The sequence below is a fragment of the Geotrypetes seraphini genome, chromosome 2 (genome assembly GCF_902459505.1).
Source record: "Geotrypetes seraphini chromosome 2, aGeoSer1.1, whole genome shotgun sequence".
NCBI lineage: Eukaryota > Metazoa > Chordata > Amphibia > Gymnophiona > Dermophiidae > Geotrypetes > Geotrypetes seraphini.
In genome coordinates this window covers 68,029,056-68,047,800 of record NC_047085.1, presented here as the reverse complement: position 1 = coordinate 68,047,800, position 18,745 = coordinate 68,029,056, and the positions used below count along the sequence as shown (strand labels likewise).

General features: G+C 43.6%; 1 protein-coding gene across 3 annotated transcripts in view; it reads right to left on the bottom strand.

The window, feature by feature from the left end:
- Window positions 1-18,745, bottom strand: part of RGS22 (regulator of G protein signaling 22) — a 475,118-nt gene that overhangs the window by 50,816 nt on the left and 405,557 nt on the right. For all 3 annotated transcript variants that reach the window (XM_033934655.1, XM_033934656.1, XM_033934657.1), the window contains 2 exons: window positions 11,363-11,455; window positions 2,137-2,238 (listed from right to left, as the gene is read on the bottom strand). In XM_033934655.1, the coding sequence (XP_033790546.1) occupies window positions 2,137-2,238; window positions 11,363-11,455 (195 nt within the window). The remainder of the gene's footprint in view (window positions 1-2,136; window positions 2,239-11,362; window positions 11,456-18,745) is intronic.

Below are 18,745 nucleotides of genomic sequence, written 5' to 3'. Positions count from 1 at the left end.
CTTATATTATCTCCATGTTCAATTACATTCACTAAACTTTATTATTAGCTGGTGCTAAATAGTGAACACTCAGACCCACAACTTTTGTCCCGGTGAAAAAATCCCGGAGTAGCTGTGTAAGAGACCATCATATTTAAAGGGGCGTGGCTTGCTGGTGGTTAATCCGACGCCAGTAGCGTTTCTGTGTGCAGCATGGCGTTCCCGTCCCGGTAAGCCGTAGGGAGAAAGTAATTTGCATTTGATGTTTTTAAAGTGAGTTTAGGAGGTATGTGTGTGTATGCTGGTGTATTTAGTGTTGATTTTAGTCACTCTTTTGTCTTTAGCACCCCTCCTGAAGAAGCCAAATGGTGAAACCTAGGTTGGGGGGTCGGTCTATTACATGCATGCAGTTGTATTAACTAAGGAGGTGCCCGGAGCAGCTGATTGGATCTTTACCCACCACAGTTTAAGCTAAGTTACCTTGGTTCTTTTTTTGTTTTTCATTCATGTTTATTTGTTATATTTTGGTGGGCGAGACTGTGAACAACGATGATGGTCTCTTACACAGCTACTCCGTGATTTTTTCACTGGGACGAAAATTGTGGGTCTGAGTGTTCACTATTTAGCACCAGCTGATAATAAAGTTTAGTGAATGTAATTGAACATGGAGATAATATAAGGTGATTAATGAAAGTGACCTACATTTGGTATGTCATAAGGACAGAAGATTCTGACAATTAACAGGGAAAAGCTATTCCTGTCTACTTAGATATACAATAATGATAATAGCAAAAGCAAATACAATTTGAAAAAAAACAATTATTTCTCCTTGGAAATAAAACAAAAAGAAAAAAAGAAAATGATGAGTTCCATTAATTTTGATTTTGCTGTTAAATAATTTATTAAAACAAGTCCTGTTTAGAACAGCAACAAATTATCTCCCCTCCCCCTCCCTTTACTAAGAGGTTTCTATCATGGCCTAGAGTGCTAAATGCTCCGATGCTCATAGAATTCCTATAATGAAACCCCAGGCACTATTAACGTGGGTTTGAATGAAGAATATAGTCATATATCAGTACAGCCTCAGTAAGAAGTTACCTTACCGATTTGTCAAACTTCATTCTATCTGGCTAAACAATACTTACAGGTCCTCAGCGGGCCACCACACACTCAAGCTGTTTCATTGTGTGTGGCTTTATGCTCCCATTCCTCATCGGACCCGGTAAACATTTTTATAAATATTTTTAAGACTTGTTTTAAATATTATTTTAAATATATGCTAAGAATACTTAGCTCTATGCGTTCGACGCTAGTCGGGAGGGAACAGCAATCGCCAACATGTTTCGCCCGTATAATTCCAAGGGCTTTATCAAGGCTCCCTCTCCCATTCATACAGCTCTCTCCACCATTGCGTCAGAAACGAAATTCCTATAAGCATCTGAGCATTTAGCGTTCCAGGCCAAGGTAGAAACCTCTACCATGGCTTAGCAAAAGGGGTGTATTTTAGAAATAGATGGGTCGATATTCAAAGTGATTTAAACATCCCAAAATGGCTCCTAGCCATTTAAATCTCTTGTCTGTAGTTAACCGTGCATATTCAGTAGCATTTAACTGGACAGTGCCACTGAAAATGCCTGGCATTCCAGGGGCAGAGTCAACACTTTGAGTTAAGTGCTGCTATTCAGTATTTAAGTAGCTAGGATAATTGCAAAAATAGGACCGCATATAACACAGTCCTTTCTTTATGCAGTTCCTCTTAGTTGGTTAAGTGTTGAATATCTCACTTAACAAGCTAAGTTTTAGCTTCCCTTGTATGTCTAGGTATTCAATGCTGGAGCTCAGAAAAAGCCTGGCAATGAATATCTGGGCAAAAAAGCTGTTGGAAGTCAGCAAAATGTTGGTTGCCACTGTCTGAATATCTGTCCTTGAATTCTTTTTGCATACTTGAACATTATTGTATTACAATATTATACAATAGATAATATTATGGTTAAAATCTGCACTAAACATTCAATTGAAATATCAATACAACTGCTGCTCCCTAATAAAATTAATCTTGGCATGAACAGAATGTAAATAAGTTTGTTGAAAGATAATGGCATGTATTAAGCAGGATATTTGTTATTGGTGGTATTGGTATTGAAAGCTTCCACTTACACTTGCGTTGTAACCATACATGGATCTGTCACGGGCATGCGGTCTTTTACCGTACATTCTGTCTTCTACAATGCCTTGTAATGCCTTCTTCTTATCAAATTGCTAAAAACATAAAACAATCTTTTCACATGATGTTGTAAAAATTACGAATCCAGCTTAATTGGAAAGACATGTGAAACATGAGCTGAGAAACAAAGAAGGGATTTAGAAAGGTAAAGCAGGGTATATTCTGTGCATGATTTGGGCAGACATTAAAATAATAGATGCATTTGCTATTTTGCACCATTAAGGGACATATGTTTCAAATTTCCCTGTCAGAATTTATACCTGCTTCAAGGTACACATAACTGTATGTTAACGGCTCATTTGGCCTAGGGGTTTGAAGGAGAGATTATGAGGGGGAACTGCATTCACTTCTCTGGTGTTCAACAATACCTAATATATAAAATGGTTAAATCCTGTATTTATTGTACATGTGTAGAAGACAAAATCTGCTATTCAAATGTGTGCTAGCAATTTCCTCAAAGCCTTGTGTGATGCAGCTCTTTTTTTGTATCTTGTATGCTCCTACTATGGTGGGGATTGATATTCAAAGTGATTTAACCAGCCAGAAAACGGCTATCTGCTGATATTCAGCAGCACTTAATCGGTTCTTCAACCGCCAGTCTGTGGACCAGTGTCAGTCCGCAGAAATTTCCTGCTGGTCCACAGGGTGACACGTGCATCGGGCCCCAGACAGTGCTCTTCAGCCGCCGGTCCATGGTGCGATCGATGCGGCGTTGTCTTCGGGCCGGCTCCCTCTTCCTCAGTGCTGCAGTGCACAAAGCCATGGGCAGAGGCTCCTACATGAGTCCTGCACCTGAACCGGAAGCCTTCTCTCTGACATCACGACGTCAGAGGGAAGGCTTCCAGATGAGGCATGGGATGTGCAAGGAACTTCTGCCCACAGCTTTGTGCACTGCAGCACTGAGGAAGAGGGAGGTGGCCTGAAGAAAACACCAGGGGGGCACGCCAGAAGGTAAGGCACAGCATGGAGGGAGGGAGACAACAACGGTAGGGGGAATGATTTTATTTTTTTAATTTAGTGATTGATTTACATCTGCTGTCTGTTCAGGAAGAAATACATTTATTTCTTTTCCTCTGGGGTTGTACTGCATGAAGAGTCTTGCACCTTAGGGTTTGTTTGTATATATTAGTAATTTTAGTTTTTGGTCCCGTATTTGCATGGGGTTATCTGTTCTGGTAGGAATGAATATTGAGAAGCATACAGTGTGCTGTGGTTAACCATTATGTGTTGTTAATACAATTAAATTGTGTGTGTATAAATATGAGAAATGAATGGAAAAAATGGTGTTACAATTAGTACTATTATGTGGGTGGGGTCTGGGGTGGAGATTGGGTAGAGATGGGCGGGGTCTGGCCCACAACTTAGCCCAGTGTTCTTCAACTGCTGGTCCACAAAATAATTATTTAATTTCCGCTGGTCTATAGGTGTCAAAAGGTTGAAGAACACTGGGTTAGCACAGCTGAATTTCACCAGAGACTGACTATTTTGTGGGCAGTCCGGGAAGGGGCTGTTTAGGGGGGTAAAGTCCACAACTATGCAATTAAGTACCAATATTCAGCCTATGTTTAGGGGAGTATTTGACACAATGGTTAGAGCTACTGCCTCAGCAACCTGAGGTTGTGGGTTCAAATCTCACGCTGCTCCTTGTGACCCTAGGCAAGTTACTTAATCCCCCATTGCTCTAGGTACATTAGGTAGAATGTAAGCTCACCAGGACAGATAGGGAAAAATGTTTGAGTATCTGAATGTAAACCACTTAGGCTATAAGTGGTATATAAAAATAAAAAATAAATAAATAAAACTGCATAAATGTCAGTCCTATTTTTATGCAATATGGTATACCTAGCATATGTGACATCTGGGGCCCATCATTTTTTAACACTACCTTCCTCTATATGAAAAATATGATTTTAGTAATAATCCACGTTGCACAACAAGAGTGTACCTAGGAAAAGGCAGCATCTTACATACTGCAATGAGCAGTAGATCAATACTCCCATTGTAAAACTAAATAAGCCAGACTAGTACAGATCAATCCTGCACAGTCAATGCTAACAGAAAACCATGTCTATACTATAACTCTTAATAATGTAATGTTAAACATAATACAGTTTGCTCAACCAAGCTGAAGCAAGTGCTGAACTCTCTGCACTCCCCAGCAACAGCAGCAGGATTAATTAGGCACACAAGCTTTCCCTCCTCCTTTAGTTTGTCCGACCACACTGAAGCAAATGCTGACATTTTCTCTCTGCACACTTTTCTCTGATGCTGCTATTTGCCTGACCACACTGTGGATTTTCCCGCAGTGTTTGGATTGAGTCATTAGTACAGTATCACAAGCCTGGAGCCTTTTTTTAGACACACATTATATCAGTGCCATCTACAAGATTACAAGCCTGAGGAAGGCTTTCTAGTGGAAGCTGAAACACGGACCGTGTTGAGTCCAAAGACATAAGCAAAGGACTCTATATAATGCAAAAAGACTCTAAAGAGACCTAACCTTTGTTTTGATATACAGAGCAGCACACTCTCCAATGACCGTCTTAGTTGACCTATTATCTGTCCTTAGCAAACTGGTCATCACAACCAAATCATTATACTTGGAGACTTCAACTTCACAAGCTACTCACACAACACTGGAGCCCCAGCAGATTTCATCACTTCACTGTCAGACCTAGGCTTCCAACAAATGGTCTCCTCACCGACTCACTCTTCAGGCCACATCCTAGACCTAATCTTTACTCAAAAAGACACTGAACACACAGACCCCAGCCTGCACCAAACTAGCACCCTAGTCTGATCACCATTTGATCACATTCAACCATATCTACACAACAAAAGCAACCGTCAACCAGGAAGCAACCCCAACATAAGATGATGTACAACAAAAACGCAATCAACCTAGAAAATCTCACCAAAGGCCTTTCTAACATAGCAGTATCATCAAAATCAAACTCTCAATCTGTTGACGAAGCTGCCATGGACTGGCACACTGAGGTAAAAACCCTATATGAAGGGCTAGTCCCAGTCAAAGAAATCAAATACTACCCCTACAAATATTCCTCCCCCTGGTTTACTGACAACTTAACTAAGAAAAGAGAACTAAGGCGAGCAGAAAGGAAATGGTACAAATTCAGACTTAACAGTGACAGATTCAAATGGAAGGAACTACGCTAAGAATATAAAAAAGCCACCATACTGGCTAAAAAGAAGTACTATGCTGAACAACTATCAAGGACCTTAATAGATCAAAAAATCTTTCCAAACTAACAAAAAAGATACTCACAACATCACAAGGAGACAATCAGTACCTTAACACTGAACTCGACAGCGAAACACTCTCAGACTACTTTGCTGACAAAGTAGACAAAATACGGTCTCACCTTGACTCTGCCACACTGCAGACATCGCCCCATGCATATCTTAAGCAAAACAATTAAAACCACAGCTGGGAACCTAACTAACTTCAAATAGTCTCCTGCGATGACATTGCTGAAATACTAGATACAATTCACCCTTCTGGCTCCACCCAGGACCCCTGTCCATCACATCTCCTAATGGCAGTGAAAGACACCTTTGTAGCTTCCTCTCATCAACAACTCACTACAAACAGGCATAGTGCCCTCAAACTGGAAGTCGGCAGTTATCAGGCCGATCTTGAAAAAACCAACACTTGACCCTAATGTGCCTGGCAACTTTAGACCTGTCTCCAACCTATCCTTCATCTCCAAGATCCTGGAGAAAACAGTGTTAAGCCAATTACTCTCCTTCATCTACAAACAAGGAGCCCTATCCGCCTTCCAATCAGGATTCAGGAAATTCCACATTACTGAAACCATCCTTCTAGACATCATCGATGACTGCTGGAAACTCATGGACAAGGGTAGTGATGTCCTTTTGGTGCTTCTAGATCTCAGCGCGGTGTTCGACACTATTGACCATTCTCGCCTCATTGAACGGCTCTCTGAAATTGGAATCTGAGACATTGCCCTACAATGGTTCTCTTCATTCCTGGAAAACAGATCCCAAAGTGTTCTGCTCAACGACACGCTATCAAAACTGAAACCGATCAAATATGGTGTTCCACAGGGGGCTCTACTATCCCCCCCCTATTCTTAAATCTCTAAATTAGACCTGTCCAAGACATAGCCCGCAAATATCAAATACAGATTCACTCCTTCGCAGATGACATCCAACAGTACCTACCACTAGGAGAAGCCCGTAATGCCCAGATTGAGAAACTCCTAAACTACCTTTCAGAAATCAAAAACTGGATGTCAATCAATAAACTTCAACTAAATGCCTCCAAGACGAAACTCCTTTGGATCTGCAAAGAATGCTGTGACTATGCCTGTCCTTCGTTGTTCTGTAACTCAACTACTCCAACTGTAAAAGACCAAGTGAGCAGCCTAGGACTACTCCTTGACTGCAACCTGTTGCTCTCTGACCATATCTCTCAGGTGGTATCTTCCTCATTTTACTACCTGCGACAACTCTGAAAAATAAGGAACTACTTTTCAGAGTCTGACTTTGCCTAACTACTCTATGCCCTAGTACTTTCCTGTATGGATTACTGCAATGCGCTATTCAATGATCTCACGTCAAACGATGGCTCCAATGTATTCATAATGCAGCAATCAGGCTTCTAAAACACCTCCATGCTCATGACCCTGTCTTCCAGGCTCTAGCGTCTGTTCACTGCTGCCTGTAGCTAAACATTGCATCTTCAAGGGCCTGATGCTAGGGTTCAGATCCTTGCACAACATGGTACCGAGCTATGTGATGGCTAAACTTCCTCCGTATGTGCCAAACTGGTCCCTCCGCTCCCAGGATGAAATATGTCTCAAAACATCATGCCCTTCAACTACAAACTGCCAAACAACAGTCCTACTCCCATTTCATACCGAGCCACTGGAATCAACTGCCATTACAGATCAGATCTCTTGAAGGTCTCCTCAACTTCAGGAAAGCAATAAAAACATACCTCTTCATCTGACCCCTGCCTTGATCCATGGACTACAAAGAACTGTATATTGGTAACCGAACCAGTCTGTGTCACATAAGGATAACTACACCTAATATGTGTCAACTAGGATGAAAACTTGCATTGTAATCTTGTACTGATATTATGTATGTTTAACCTGTAACCCATTCTGCGCTCTTTGGGGAAAACGTGATAGAAAACAAAATAAATAAATAAATAAATAAGGTTTGGTTTGTTATATATGTGATATGTTTTTATCTTGTGATTACAGTACTTCCCTGAAATTCACTGGGGTTCTATTCCAGGAATACCCATGAATTTTGAAAAACTGTGAATACGGTTTTTCGCCTGTCAAAAGGCAGGAGAGGGCAGCTGGGGCGCCGACGGGTGTAGATTTTGCCCTAAAACAGCCTGGGGAAAAAACAGAGATCCCTGGAAAATGGCGATTTTGTGATTTTAGAGGGGGTGGGTAGTGGTTAGGGCATGCAGGGAAACCACCCAGAAAACCCTTTTCAGGAACCCCCCAAATCGCTAAACCAGGCAGGCAAGCTACTACTCACTGTGCTATGGTGCTGTAAGGGAGAAACGGCAAGCAATGCTGAAACAGCATGCAGGGAGATCTCAAGCCTCAGGAAGCTGAAAAACTGGATTTCAATTCTTCTGACTGCCCCACTGGCCCAACCACCTCGGCCAGTGACCTCTACCATCATCGGATCACTCAGGGAAGGTATGTAGTCCGGTCCCAATCCCGGGTGCGCCTCCTCGGAACCACACAGCCTGCGCTCCACCCACTAGCGGATAAACCTGAGGTGAGCTAACTCCCGATTCCAGAGCCCCAATATGACATGCAAGCTGTCCGGAGGACTTACTGCAGAAGCAGGTAAACTTCAGAGGCAGACTATCTCCAAAGTCTGCAACCTCCCCCTGATCCAGGACTGCGTCTCCTTACTGGTGCATTTCATCCGAGACCTTGACTCCTCCAACACTGAAGATTCATTTTGGGAGATCAAAGGAATCTAATCTGAGCCCCAATCTTCCCAGTCCATTTCTGAGTGGACCTCTGGATCATATGCATGATACTACCAAGGGGGAACTATGCTCTTTGAGGATACAACCTCCTACTCAAGCCCTGACATGCTCTCAGACCCCTATAATTTAGATAGGCTTCAAACATCAGATTCACAAAATCAGGGGTAACTCCGTCTAGGGTGCCCTAAGGACTCCTGCAGGAATTGGGTTCACTTCCTTGAGGGGCTAGGGGCATGGGGCTTTCATGCAGTAGCTTTTTGCTGAGTTGCTAGTTCCAGGCTCCAGGAGGATTTTTTTTTTTTAATTCAATTTTTATTAAACTCATTTACATATTACATGCCTCAGGAAACAGGATATAGCTATTTCAAACATTTGTATTACATCCAATATTTATTCAATCATGTACTTTAGGAAAAAAAATTATAACTAGATCCCCTATAAGCCCACTATTCAAAAGAGGGAGAAAATTAGGAAAAGGAGGCCTTCTTATTTTAAGAATAAACAAAGAAAATTTACAAATTGACATCGCAACTGAATTTACCTTATAGAACCTTCCTCATTAAACTAATCTCCAGTTTCTTCCCTCGGACCCTCAGTCTGGACCTGTATCTTACACTTATTTTCAAAAAATGCCCTCAATTGTTTGGGATCAAAGAAAAGATACCTATTTGATTAAAATACAATTAAGCATTTACAAGGGAAACCTAAAAAGAAATAGGCTCCTCGATAACACCTGGGGGCGCAACTTCAAAAACTGCTTCCTTTTTTCCTGTGTTTCCACACAGATATCAGGAAAAAACCAAACTTTTCCTCCCAAAAACAATTTATCTTTACTCTGAAAAAACAGTCTCATCGGACTCAAAAATGAATGTCACCAGGAGTGTAGATCTTATACTCTCTTCTTCAGTAGATGTTTCCAATAACTGAGTCACATATGTCCCAAATCTAAGACATACAAACTCATTTAGTTTCTTCTCCTCGTTACTTAATGCATGTTCTTAGCAATAACTGAGTGACATTCAAACTGTCCATGGATAATTCTCCCTGGACTTGAGCTTGTCGTTTTTTCCCCGGCACAAAGTAAACTCAGGAAAATGGAGGCACAGCTTCCTTTGGGACTCCCAGAACTTCCATCAGATATCTCTTAAGCAGTTTAATGGGAGCTATATTCTTGGATTGAGGAAAGTTGACAGCATAGATTTAACCTTCTGGTATAATTCTCCATTTTCTCCACTTTACTACTCAATCCCACTAACCCCTGACCCTGAGCCAGTGCATTAGATTTACTTTCCTTCAGATCTTTTTGAGCTTCCTCCATTTTCCTCTCCAATTCAAAGTTTTTAGCTTCCTGGGTGATAATTCTGGTCTTAACATCTTGCAATGAATTATCCATCAAAGTTTTGTTACCAACCTAAATCTTCTCCAAGCATGCAATAGCATCCCAGATGGAATCTAAAGTGACATCTGAAGATTTTGTCATAGGTACAATGCTGTGCTCAGCAGTATTCTGTTGTTGACCCAATTCCACAGCCCTGGAATTTCCTCAGGGCCATGAACTCCCACAGCTCCTTCGGACTCCAAGAAGAGCTCAAACTCAGCTCCCATACTGGTCTTCTGCATACCAGCATCTCCTCTCACGCTCTGTAGCCTCCCTCCTGGTGACATGTTTTCCACAGCGCTTCTCTGTCTTCAACTGCTCGGCGTTCGTCTCCATACCTGGATCCGTGGGCGCATGTCTTTCTCCCGGGCATAGTGTAATATCCAGCACCCTTTCTGGGGAATATCACCATGGGAATCAGAAATTGTTCGATGGAGGAAACGGGATTCGGAGTGGATTCAGAAGGGTAAGTCCTAACTTTCCCATTCCTCTTACCCATCGTGGCCACAATTTCAATAGCAATGTCACTTAAGGAAAAGTTTCCAAACTCGGAGCCCCACAGCTTCTGGTCAGTTAAGATGCCATCTTGGATTTTTCTCCATAACCTCTCCACCCCAGGGGGAAATGTTTGACCCACAGACTGATACACCTGTGAATTCATGGCCCTGAAGGGATTAGAGGAGGCTAAGCCCTGGCTCCCTCCCCCTTCACATGCTCCACAGTACATGGCACATGGACAATAGCCTGTACTTACAGTTACTGCTGGTCCTGGGACTCCAGCTGAAGTACCGAGAAGATTTCTGCCTCAGACAAGTTTGTAAGTGGTTCCAAAAGCTTGTATCTTTGGGCTGCCAGTCAAACCAATGAATGTAACTGAGACCTCAAACCCATTAGCTCTACGTGCATTGATGGGAAAAAAAACCCACATCCGGCACCCGATAAAGTCCTCAAGACCGGCACAGGGCCACACAGCCTGTGCTCAAGCTCTGGATAATCACAAGCGAGTGCTGCTATGAGGGGAACAGTCCCTGAGCCTCCAAATTATTAGTGCAGGCTGGCTAGGAAGGTTCTCCTAAGGGTTTCCTGCTAGCTATAGACTCAATCCAGAGAGTCTATGTTTTCTTGCAGTCAGAGCTACCCCAGGAGCACTGGGAACCTCTGCAGTACCAAAAGCCTTACAATCCGAAGCATTATCCTAATGGTTGTCACCCTAACAATTGTCATTCTACTAATTGTCATTCTCCCCTCCCCCCAAGCAGGTATCCAGCATCTCTTTCCTTTCCTTCCCACCTCCTTCTCTAAAGCTGTCTAGCCTCTCCTTCCCTTTCAAGTGTCAGTCCTTCTCCCCTTCAACACATCCAGCATCTTTCCCCTGCTACTGCTGCTGCCACCACTATCCTATCCAAGAACTGCTGTCATAATAGAGCCCACCTTTGACTATCTGTTTATGCAGACAAGGCCTGCCATATACCATCCCCTCTGACATCCTTGAGCAGAGCTAAAAAGCCTACTTCTGCAGATGCAGATACTGAAAGGCCTACTTCTGCTACTTTTGCTGACCTGCATAGTTACCTTACCCTCATCCCCAAATCATGCCACCCTTACAAGTGAGGACAACAAGGCCTAGCTTGTCTAGTGAAGGCCTTGTTGATTACTATTGCAAATTCCATAGGAACCATGTGAGTAGTTTGGATTATTTTCCCTTTGTATTTTCATTTTGCTAGCAGTATATGATACTTGTTCTACTGTGTATATGACTTTTATTTACCTTTGAGCTCCTATCTGTTTTTCTTCCTCCCCATTTCATTTGATCAGCTTCCATATCTTCATATCGTCTTCTTAAAAAGTCTGCTTCATCTGTCTGTAAGCCAAAATCCTGTAAATTACTCTGGTTCATTCTTATTCATATATCTCTAATATGTAGTTTCTTGTATGATGCTTTTTAGAGGATCAGTTTGGCTTTATCTTAGTAATATGCAATGTCTTGTAAAAATCTTCACAACCACTGAACATATTCACTTTCTGCTGCATTTTTAATTCTATTTCTGTGACACGCCTTTTGTAGTGGGATCCCAAAACCCTGTTAGCTGAATACCTTTCCTAACGGTGCCCAGAGCTCCACAACCCAGCTCAGCAGTCAGTGGCAGCTTTATATGCTGACTTTAGTACCCTTGTATGTTCATTCTGTGTATGCCCCTAAAACTAAAGCATATGGCAATGGTGGCTCATGGAGCTACCTCTAACTATCAAGCTGAATTGCAGAGTTCTAGGCACGGTTAAGGTAAGGTGTTTAGAGGGCAGGGCTCCCTGCCAACTCAGATAATTATATTTTTTTTGTTTAATGTGTGTGTGTATGTGCAGGGGGGGTGGGGGTGGTACCAGGAGGTGCAGAGAAGGGTGAAAGAGCAGGGGGAAGGGACTAGAAAGGATATTTTGGGCCCACCCACTTTTCTGTAAGCCAGCCCAAAATCTGTCATCTGCTTATGTTTCTGGTAACCACTTGTCAGATATCACTCTGTATCCAAGACAGTATCTGTCAGCTTCTTTTATTACATTCCACCTTCTTGGGTTATAATCATGCAATATTATCTATTTCCAGTGCAAAGGGTACAGTAATCTTGACAATAGGTTTTATTCCCACACTTGCGGAAAACTTGCAGAAGGCATCAAACACAATTTCTGCAGCTTTGCCTCCTTGTGTTACTGGGCAGTGCCTTTCTCCTTCTACAAGCAGGTTGTGAAGGTTCTTTTCTTCTGCTCTGCTTATGATTTGTTGTTTTTGGGTATTTTTATCCAATTCTTTGAGGCTTTCTAATTCCCAAGGGATCCCCAGTATTCCTGGGGACATCTCTACCTGGGAGAAGATATAAAATTTGTAATTAAAGGTCTGTAGCTCGAAGAGGGGGTAACTCTTCTTTTAGAAAACCTATCTAACCGGCCTGCACGAACATTGTGGACAGCTCAGAGTTCAGTCCCCTGAGAGGTAGGCTTGCCCCGATTCATCAGGTGCTTGATTGCAGGCTGACTGGCCCCCGCATAGGTCCTGAGGGGCTTGCAGGTGCTAGCTGCTTTCCTCTCCCCTCCTCCCCTGAAGATGCATCCAGAAATAGTGAGGTTGAAGAGACAAGCTGCTGAGGACTCTGCATTCTTGTGAGAAGCAGAAATATCTTCACCAGAGTCCAGCTGCTGTGAGAAGCTGAGCACGGAAGCACTTTCCCATATTATGAGCACAGCCCATTATTGTCTATGGGAGAAATTGGGGGGGATGAAATTTGCAGTTTCAACAGTTTCTGGGGCTTCCTTTAAGGTCCCCCACTTTTCAAAACCCTATTTTGAATTTTTTGAGTTTGGGTTTAACTCCCACAGGCCACTTTTTAGTACCAAAATGCTACTGTGCTGGCCATTTTGAATTTCCCGATTTTATTTTAAAAGTCCCTATCTGCCTCAAAACACATTGATTTTGCATTAAATCACTTATTATGGACTCCTCAGGCCTGCTGACATCGATATCATGATAAATTTGTGATGGTTGGCCGGCTGAGAAGCATGCGTGTGCCACATGCCACGGAGTACGTGAGAAGGGGCAGGAGCGCTGGGCCTCGCCCCCTCTGGTCCCTCCAAAGGGCTGGAGTCATGATCACCTTGGTTATTGAGTCAGAAGTTCTTTCTAAATCTACCTGAGGGTGAACATAAGAAATGGCTTCGCCGGATCAGACCCTAGGTCCATCCAGTCCGGCGACCCGCACCCGCGGAGGCCAAGCCAGGTGTTCCCTGTTGAGAAACCTTGTTTGCTCGTATCCCTCAATGTGATTTGCGAGAAGGTGTGCATCCAATTTGCCCTTGAATCCCGGAATGGTGGTCTCCATCACGACCTCCTCCGGGAGTGCGTTCCAAGCGTCCACCACTCGTTGTGCGAAGCAGAATTTCCTGATATTTGTCCTAGGCCTGGTGCCCCTCAGCTTCAATCCATGACCTCTTGTCCGAGTCACATTGGACAATGTGAATAACGATGTTTCTTGCTCTATTTTGTCGAATCCTTTTAATATTTTAAAAGTCTCTATCATGTCCCCTCGCAGTCTTCTCTTCTCGAGGGTGAACAATCCCAGTTTTCCGAGCTCAAGTTCTTGATACCTGTAACTAGCTTCGTGGCTCGTCTTTGCACCCTCTCCAGCAGGGTTATATCCTTCTTTAGGTAGGGAGACCAGTGTTGGACACAGTATTCCAAGTGTGGTCTGACCATTGCTCTGTAAAGCGGCATTATGATGTCCTCCGATCTACTCGTGATCCCCTTCTTTATCATGCCCAACATCCTGTTTGCTTTCTTTGCTGCCGCTGCGCATTGTGCTGATGGCTTCAGGGTCCTGTCTATCAGTACCCCCAGGTCCCTTTCTTGTTCGCTCTTGCCCAATGTTACACCTAACATTTTATATTCATGTTCCTTGTTTTTCTTACCCAGGTGCATCACTTTGCATTTGTCTATGTTGAACTTCATCTGCCATTTTTCTGCCCATTTCTCTAGCTGGTTCAAATCTCTCTGGAGTTCTTCTCTGTCCTTTTGTGACCCAACTACCCTACATAGTTTTGTGTCGTCTGCAAACTTGATTAAATTACTTGTTGTTTCTTCTTCCAGGTCGTTTATGAAAATATTGAACAAGATGGGCCCAAGGACCGAACCCTGGGGTACACCGCTCGTCACCTTTTCCCAGCCCGAGAACTTCCCATTTATGCCCACCCTCTGCAATCTGTTTTCCAGCCATTTGCCTATCCATCTTAGTATATCTCCTTCTATTCCATTGCTTTGTAGTTTCTTCAGAAGCCTTGTGTGTGGAACCTTGTCGAACGCTTTCTGGAAGTCCAAGTATATTATATCCACTGGTTCACCGTTATCGATTTGTTTGTTCACCTCCTCAAAAAATTGAAGTAAGTTTGTCAAACATGACTTCCCCTTCCTGAAGCCATGCTGACTAGCTCTCATCAGGTCGTGGTTTTCCAGGTGTTGCACTATGCTATCCTTTATTAGTGCTTCAACCATCTTCCCAGGAACCGACGTAAGACTCACAGGTCTATAGTTGCCCGGTTCTCCTCTTGATCCTTTTTTGAAGATTGGAGTGACATTCGCTATCTTCCAATCATCTGGTATTCGCCCGGTTCTAATTGACAAGTTAGCTAGGGATTGTAAAAGTTCTCCGATTTCTACCTTAAGCTCCTTTAGCACTCTCGGGTGAATTCCATCTGGTCCAGGGGATTTGTCACTTCTTAGTTTGTCGATCTGATAGTATATCATGTCCAAATCCACATTCACTGTGGTTAGGCTATCCTCAATTTCTCCTTTGAATGCTCTCCCTTTTTCTGGCATTGATGCAGTGCCCTCCTTAGTAAAGACAGACGCAAAGAATGAGTTTAGCCTATCCGCAATCTGTTTGTTTTCCTTGATGCACCCTTTTCTTCCTTGGTCGTCGAGAGGGCCCACTGCCTCCTTAGCTGTTTTTTTCCCTTTTATGTATCTAAAAAAGGGCTTGAAGTTTTTGGCTTCTTGCGCTATCTTTTCCTCATATGCTTTTTTAGCATCTCTTACCGCCTTGTGACACTTCTTCTGGTTGACCTTGTGACTGTTTCAGGCCTCCGTTGTGTGTTCGCGTTTCCATTTTTTAAACGAGTTCCTCTTATCCCTTACTGCATCCTTCACCTCTTTAGTTAGCCAAGCTGGTTCTCCTTTGTTTTTATTTTTCTTTCCTTTGGATATCTGCGGAATGCAGAGATTTTGCGCTTCGGTGATGATATTTTTTAGTAGGTACCATGCTTGATCGACTGTTCTGATTTTGGCTGCCTTTTTCTTGAGCCGTTTTTTAACCATGACTCTCATGCTGTCGTATTTGCCTTTTCTGAAGTTAAAGGTTGTGGTTTGAGTCTTGGTACGTTTCTCCTTCCCGATGCCAATTTTAAAATTGATCATGCTGTGATCGCTCGTACCCAACGGGACTGTGACCTCTACATTTGTTGTCCTTCCAGTTATGCCATTTAGGACCAAGTCCAAGGTGGTGGTCCCTCTTGTCGGTTCTCCCACCATTTGTTCTAGGAAGCAGTTCCCTATCATTTCCAGGAACTTGGATTCCCTGCAGCAGTTTGAGGTTCCCAGGTTCCAGTTTATCCCGGGAAAGTTGAAGTCTCCCATGATCGTTACATTACCTGCTCTACATTCATGGTTGATTTCCTCTATCATTTCTACGTCTGTTTCTTCCTTCCGTCCAGGTGGTCGATAATAGAGGCATCATCGGTGAAATGCAAATGAGCAAACACCTCTGAACCAAGGAGGAGACAAGATGTGCCTCTGCAGAGGTCCTCGGGAGTTCCAGTGGAGAGAGTTGATTCTGATTTTGTGAGTTTAATGTTTGAAGCATATCTAAAATTTAAAGGAGCGTCAGCATCTGAAGTTTCGCAGGTGGCAGCTTAGGGGAAGCCTGCACAAGGCTTGGTTCCACTGCAGAGGGCTGGTCTGAAAAAGATTGGTTTGATGCATTTGCTATCCTAAAATGACTTGCCATCTAGGAGTAGTCCAGTCATAGGTGGGCGTACATAGGCAAGAGTCAGTGGCAGCCCTAGATCAAGGAGAGGACCTGGCCCTGAGTAGGCTTTTTAAGCTGTCAGACTTATTGGAGGTCCTCATGTTTTCCCTGCAGTTATTTCAATTTGAATCCCCTGCAGAAGTCCACAGCTCAAACTTCTCTATTGAGCAATTCTAAGCCCCAGTCCACATAATTTATTTTGCATCCTGAGATAACTATAAGAACATAAGAATAGCCTTACTGGGTCAAATCAATGGTCCATCAAGCCCAGTAGCCCGTTCTCACGGTGGCCAATCCAGGTCCCTAGTAACTGGCCAAAATCCAAGGAGTAGCAACATTCCATGCTACCAATCCAGGGCAACCTTCTTGATACAAGCAGTGGCTTCCCCCATGTCTTTCTCAATAACAAACTATGGACTTTTCCTCCAGGAACTTGTCCAACCTTTCTTAAAACCAGCTATGCTATCTGCTCTTACCATAATCTCTGGCAATGTGTTCCAGAGCTTAACTATTCTTTGAGTGAAAAAAATATTTCCTCCTATTGGTTATCAAAGTATTTCCCTGTAACTTCATCGAGTGTCCCCTAGTCTTTGTCATTTTTGACGGAGTGAAAAATCGATCCAGTCGTACCCGTTCTATTCCACTCAGGATTTTGTAGACTTCAATCATATCTCCCCTCAGCCATCTCTTTTCCAAGCTGAAGAGCCCTAACCTTTTTAGTCTTTCCTCATACAAGAGGAGTTCCCCTTTATCATCTTGGTCACGCTACATGCTAACATAGCATTGGGACGCACTGGAGAGCCCTTTAAGGGGTACCAGGGCCATGTTAAAATTGTATCTGATGGCTCCAGATTTTCAGCGGCATTGGTAGTGCAAGTTACTAAGCGTACTTCCCTTCCTACTGAAGGGGGTGTGATCTTAAAGGATGCAAAGGATAGGAGGGTGGACCTCGTGCTCAAGATGCTGTTTGAGGCTTTAGCCTTGGGACTTAATGCAGCAGCAGCAGCAGCCTCATATGTGGTGCGCACTTGCCACAGAATGATGTGTCAGGCTCTGGCTGCAGAGGCGGGAGCTTTACCCCTCTGATGCTCTCTCTGCAATGTGTTTAGAATAATGGAGCAAAGTATCTTCTTACTTTATCTCTGCCCGCAGAACACGCTGGATCAGACAATGGGTAGGCGATTCAGCATCTAAGGCTACCTTAAGCATACTTCCTTTCAAAGGATAGATGCTTTTTGGTAAAGGATTAGATGACCTTATGGCTAGCATCATGGGCCATCATCCAAAGTCACTACCTGACAGTAGGCTTCGTGTCCCAGGGGTCAGGTTCCTTTCACAGCTATAGGAGGTCTTGCCAATCAGCAAGCTCTTCTGCGCAGAAACCCTTTCATGGATCTCAGCAGAGATTGGGGGGCTCCAGGAGAGTGCAGGCATTAGGATCTATGCTCAGCAGCCTCCACCAAGAAGTCCCAATGAAGCCAGGCCACAACCCGAGCTTCCCTGAATAGATGGGAAACTCTCGGAGTTCTGGTAGGCCTGGAATCAGATTTGTTCAGACCAATGAGTGCTGGACATCATTCGAGAGGGTTACAAGCTCAAATTTTGTCATCCACTTCAGGATTTCTTTGTGGATTCCCCAGCCAGCAGGACAGAGAAAGTGGCCAAGGTTAGGGTGACAGTAAAGTGCCATATAGGAATTCAGTCCATGGAGTGAAGTCTCAGGCTCGGGCAGATACGCTACATACTTTATCGTGCCCAAGAAAGACTCGGATGGCTGCAGACCAATTTTAGATCTGAAGTCTGTCAATCCATGCCTAAGAGCCTCGGTTCTGGATAGAGACTGTGTGTTTGGTGATTGCCTTGTTTTCTCCAGGGGAGTTCATAGCCTCACTGAATTTGACAGAGGCTTACTTGCATATTCTCATCTTCCCAGAACACAGAAGTCTTTCCAGTTCCACATACTGGAAAGGCATTTTCAGTTCTTGGCACTACCTTTCGGGTTATCCATGGCACCTTTTAGCTTTACCAAGGTAATGGCTGTGGCGGCACACTTACACAAGGCAGGGATTCAAGTACACCCATATTTGTACGATTGGCTAATTAGAGCCACGTTCAAGGCAGCAGGCCACAAAGCAGTGGCACAATTAGTGCAGCTGTTGCAGAACCTGGGGTGGATCATCAATTTCTGAAAGAGTTATCTTCGGCCATCCCAGTCCCTAGAGTACCTGGGAATTCTCTTCATGACAGCAGTGGGCCCTGTGTTTTCCAGAACCTCGCAAACTGAAGCTACAGCATAAGATTCTGGACATACTGGTCATTTATTTATTCATTCATTTTTATAGCCCGTCCTCCCCAGGAGCCCAGAGTGGGTTACAATAAAATAAAATTAGGTACTTAGGACTTCCCAACTCTCACAGCTTGGCACTACCAACAGGTGCTGGGGGTCAATGGTAGCTACCATAGAGGTGATCCCTTGGGTTAAAGCTGGATGGTAGAAGTGTATCACAACTTACAGTGGTGGCTCCGGGCAGAGATGCTATCCAAGGGAGTTCCTCTTTGCACCTCGACTTGGGTGATACTGATGCCAG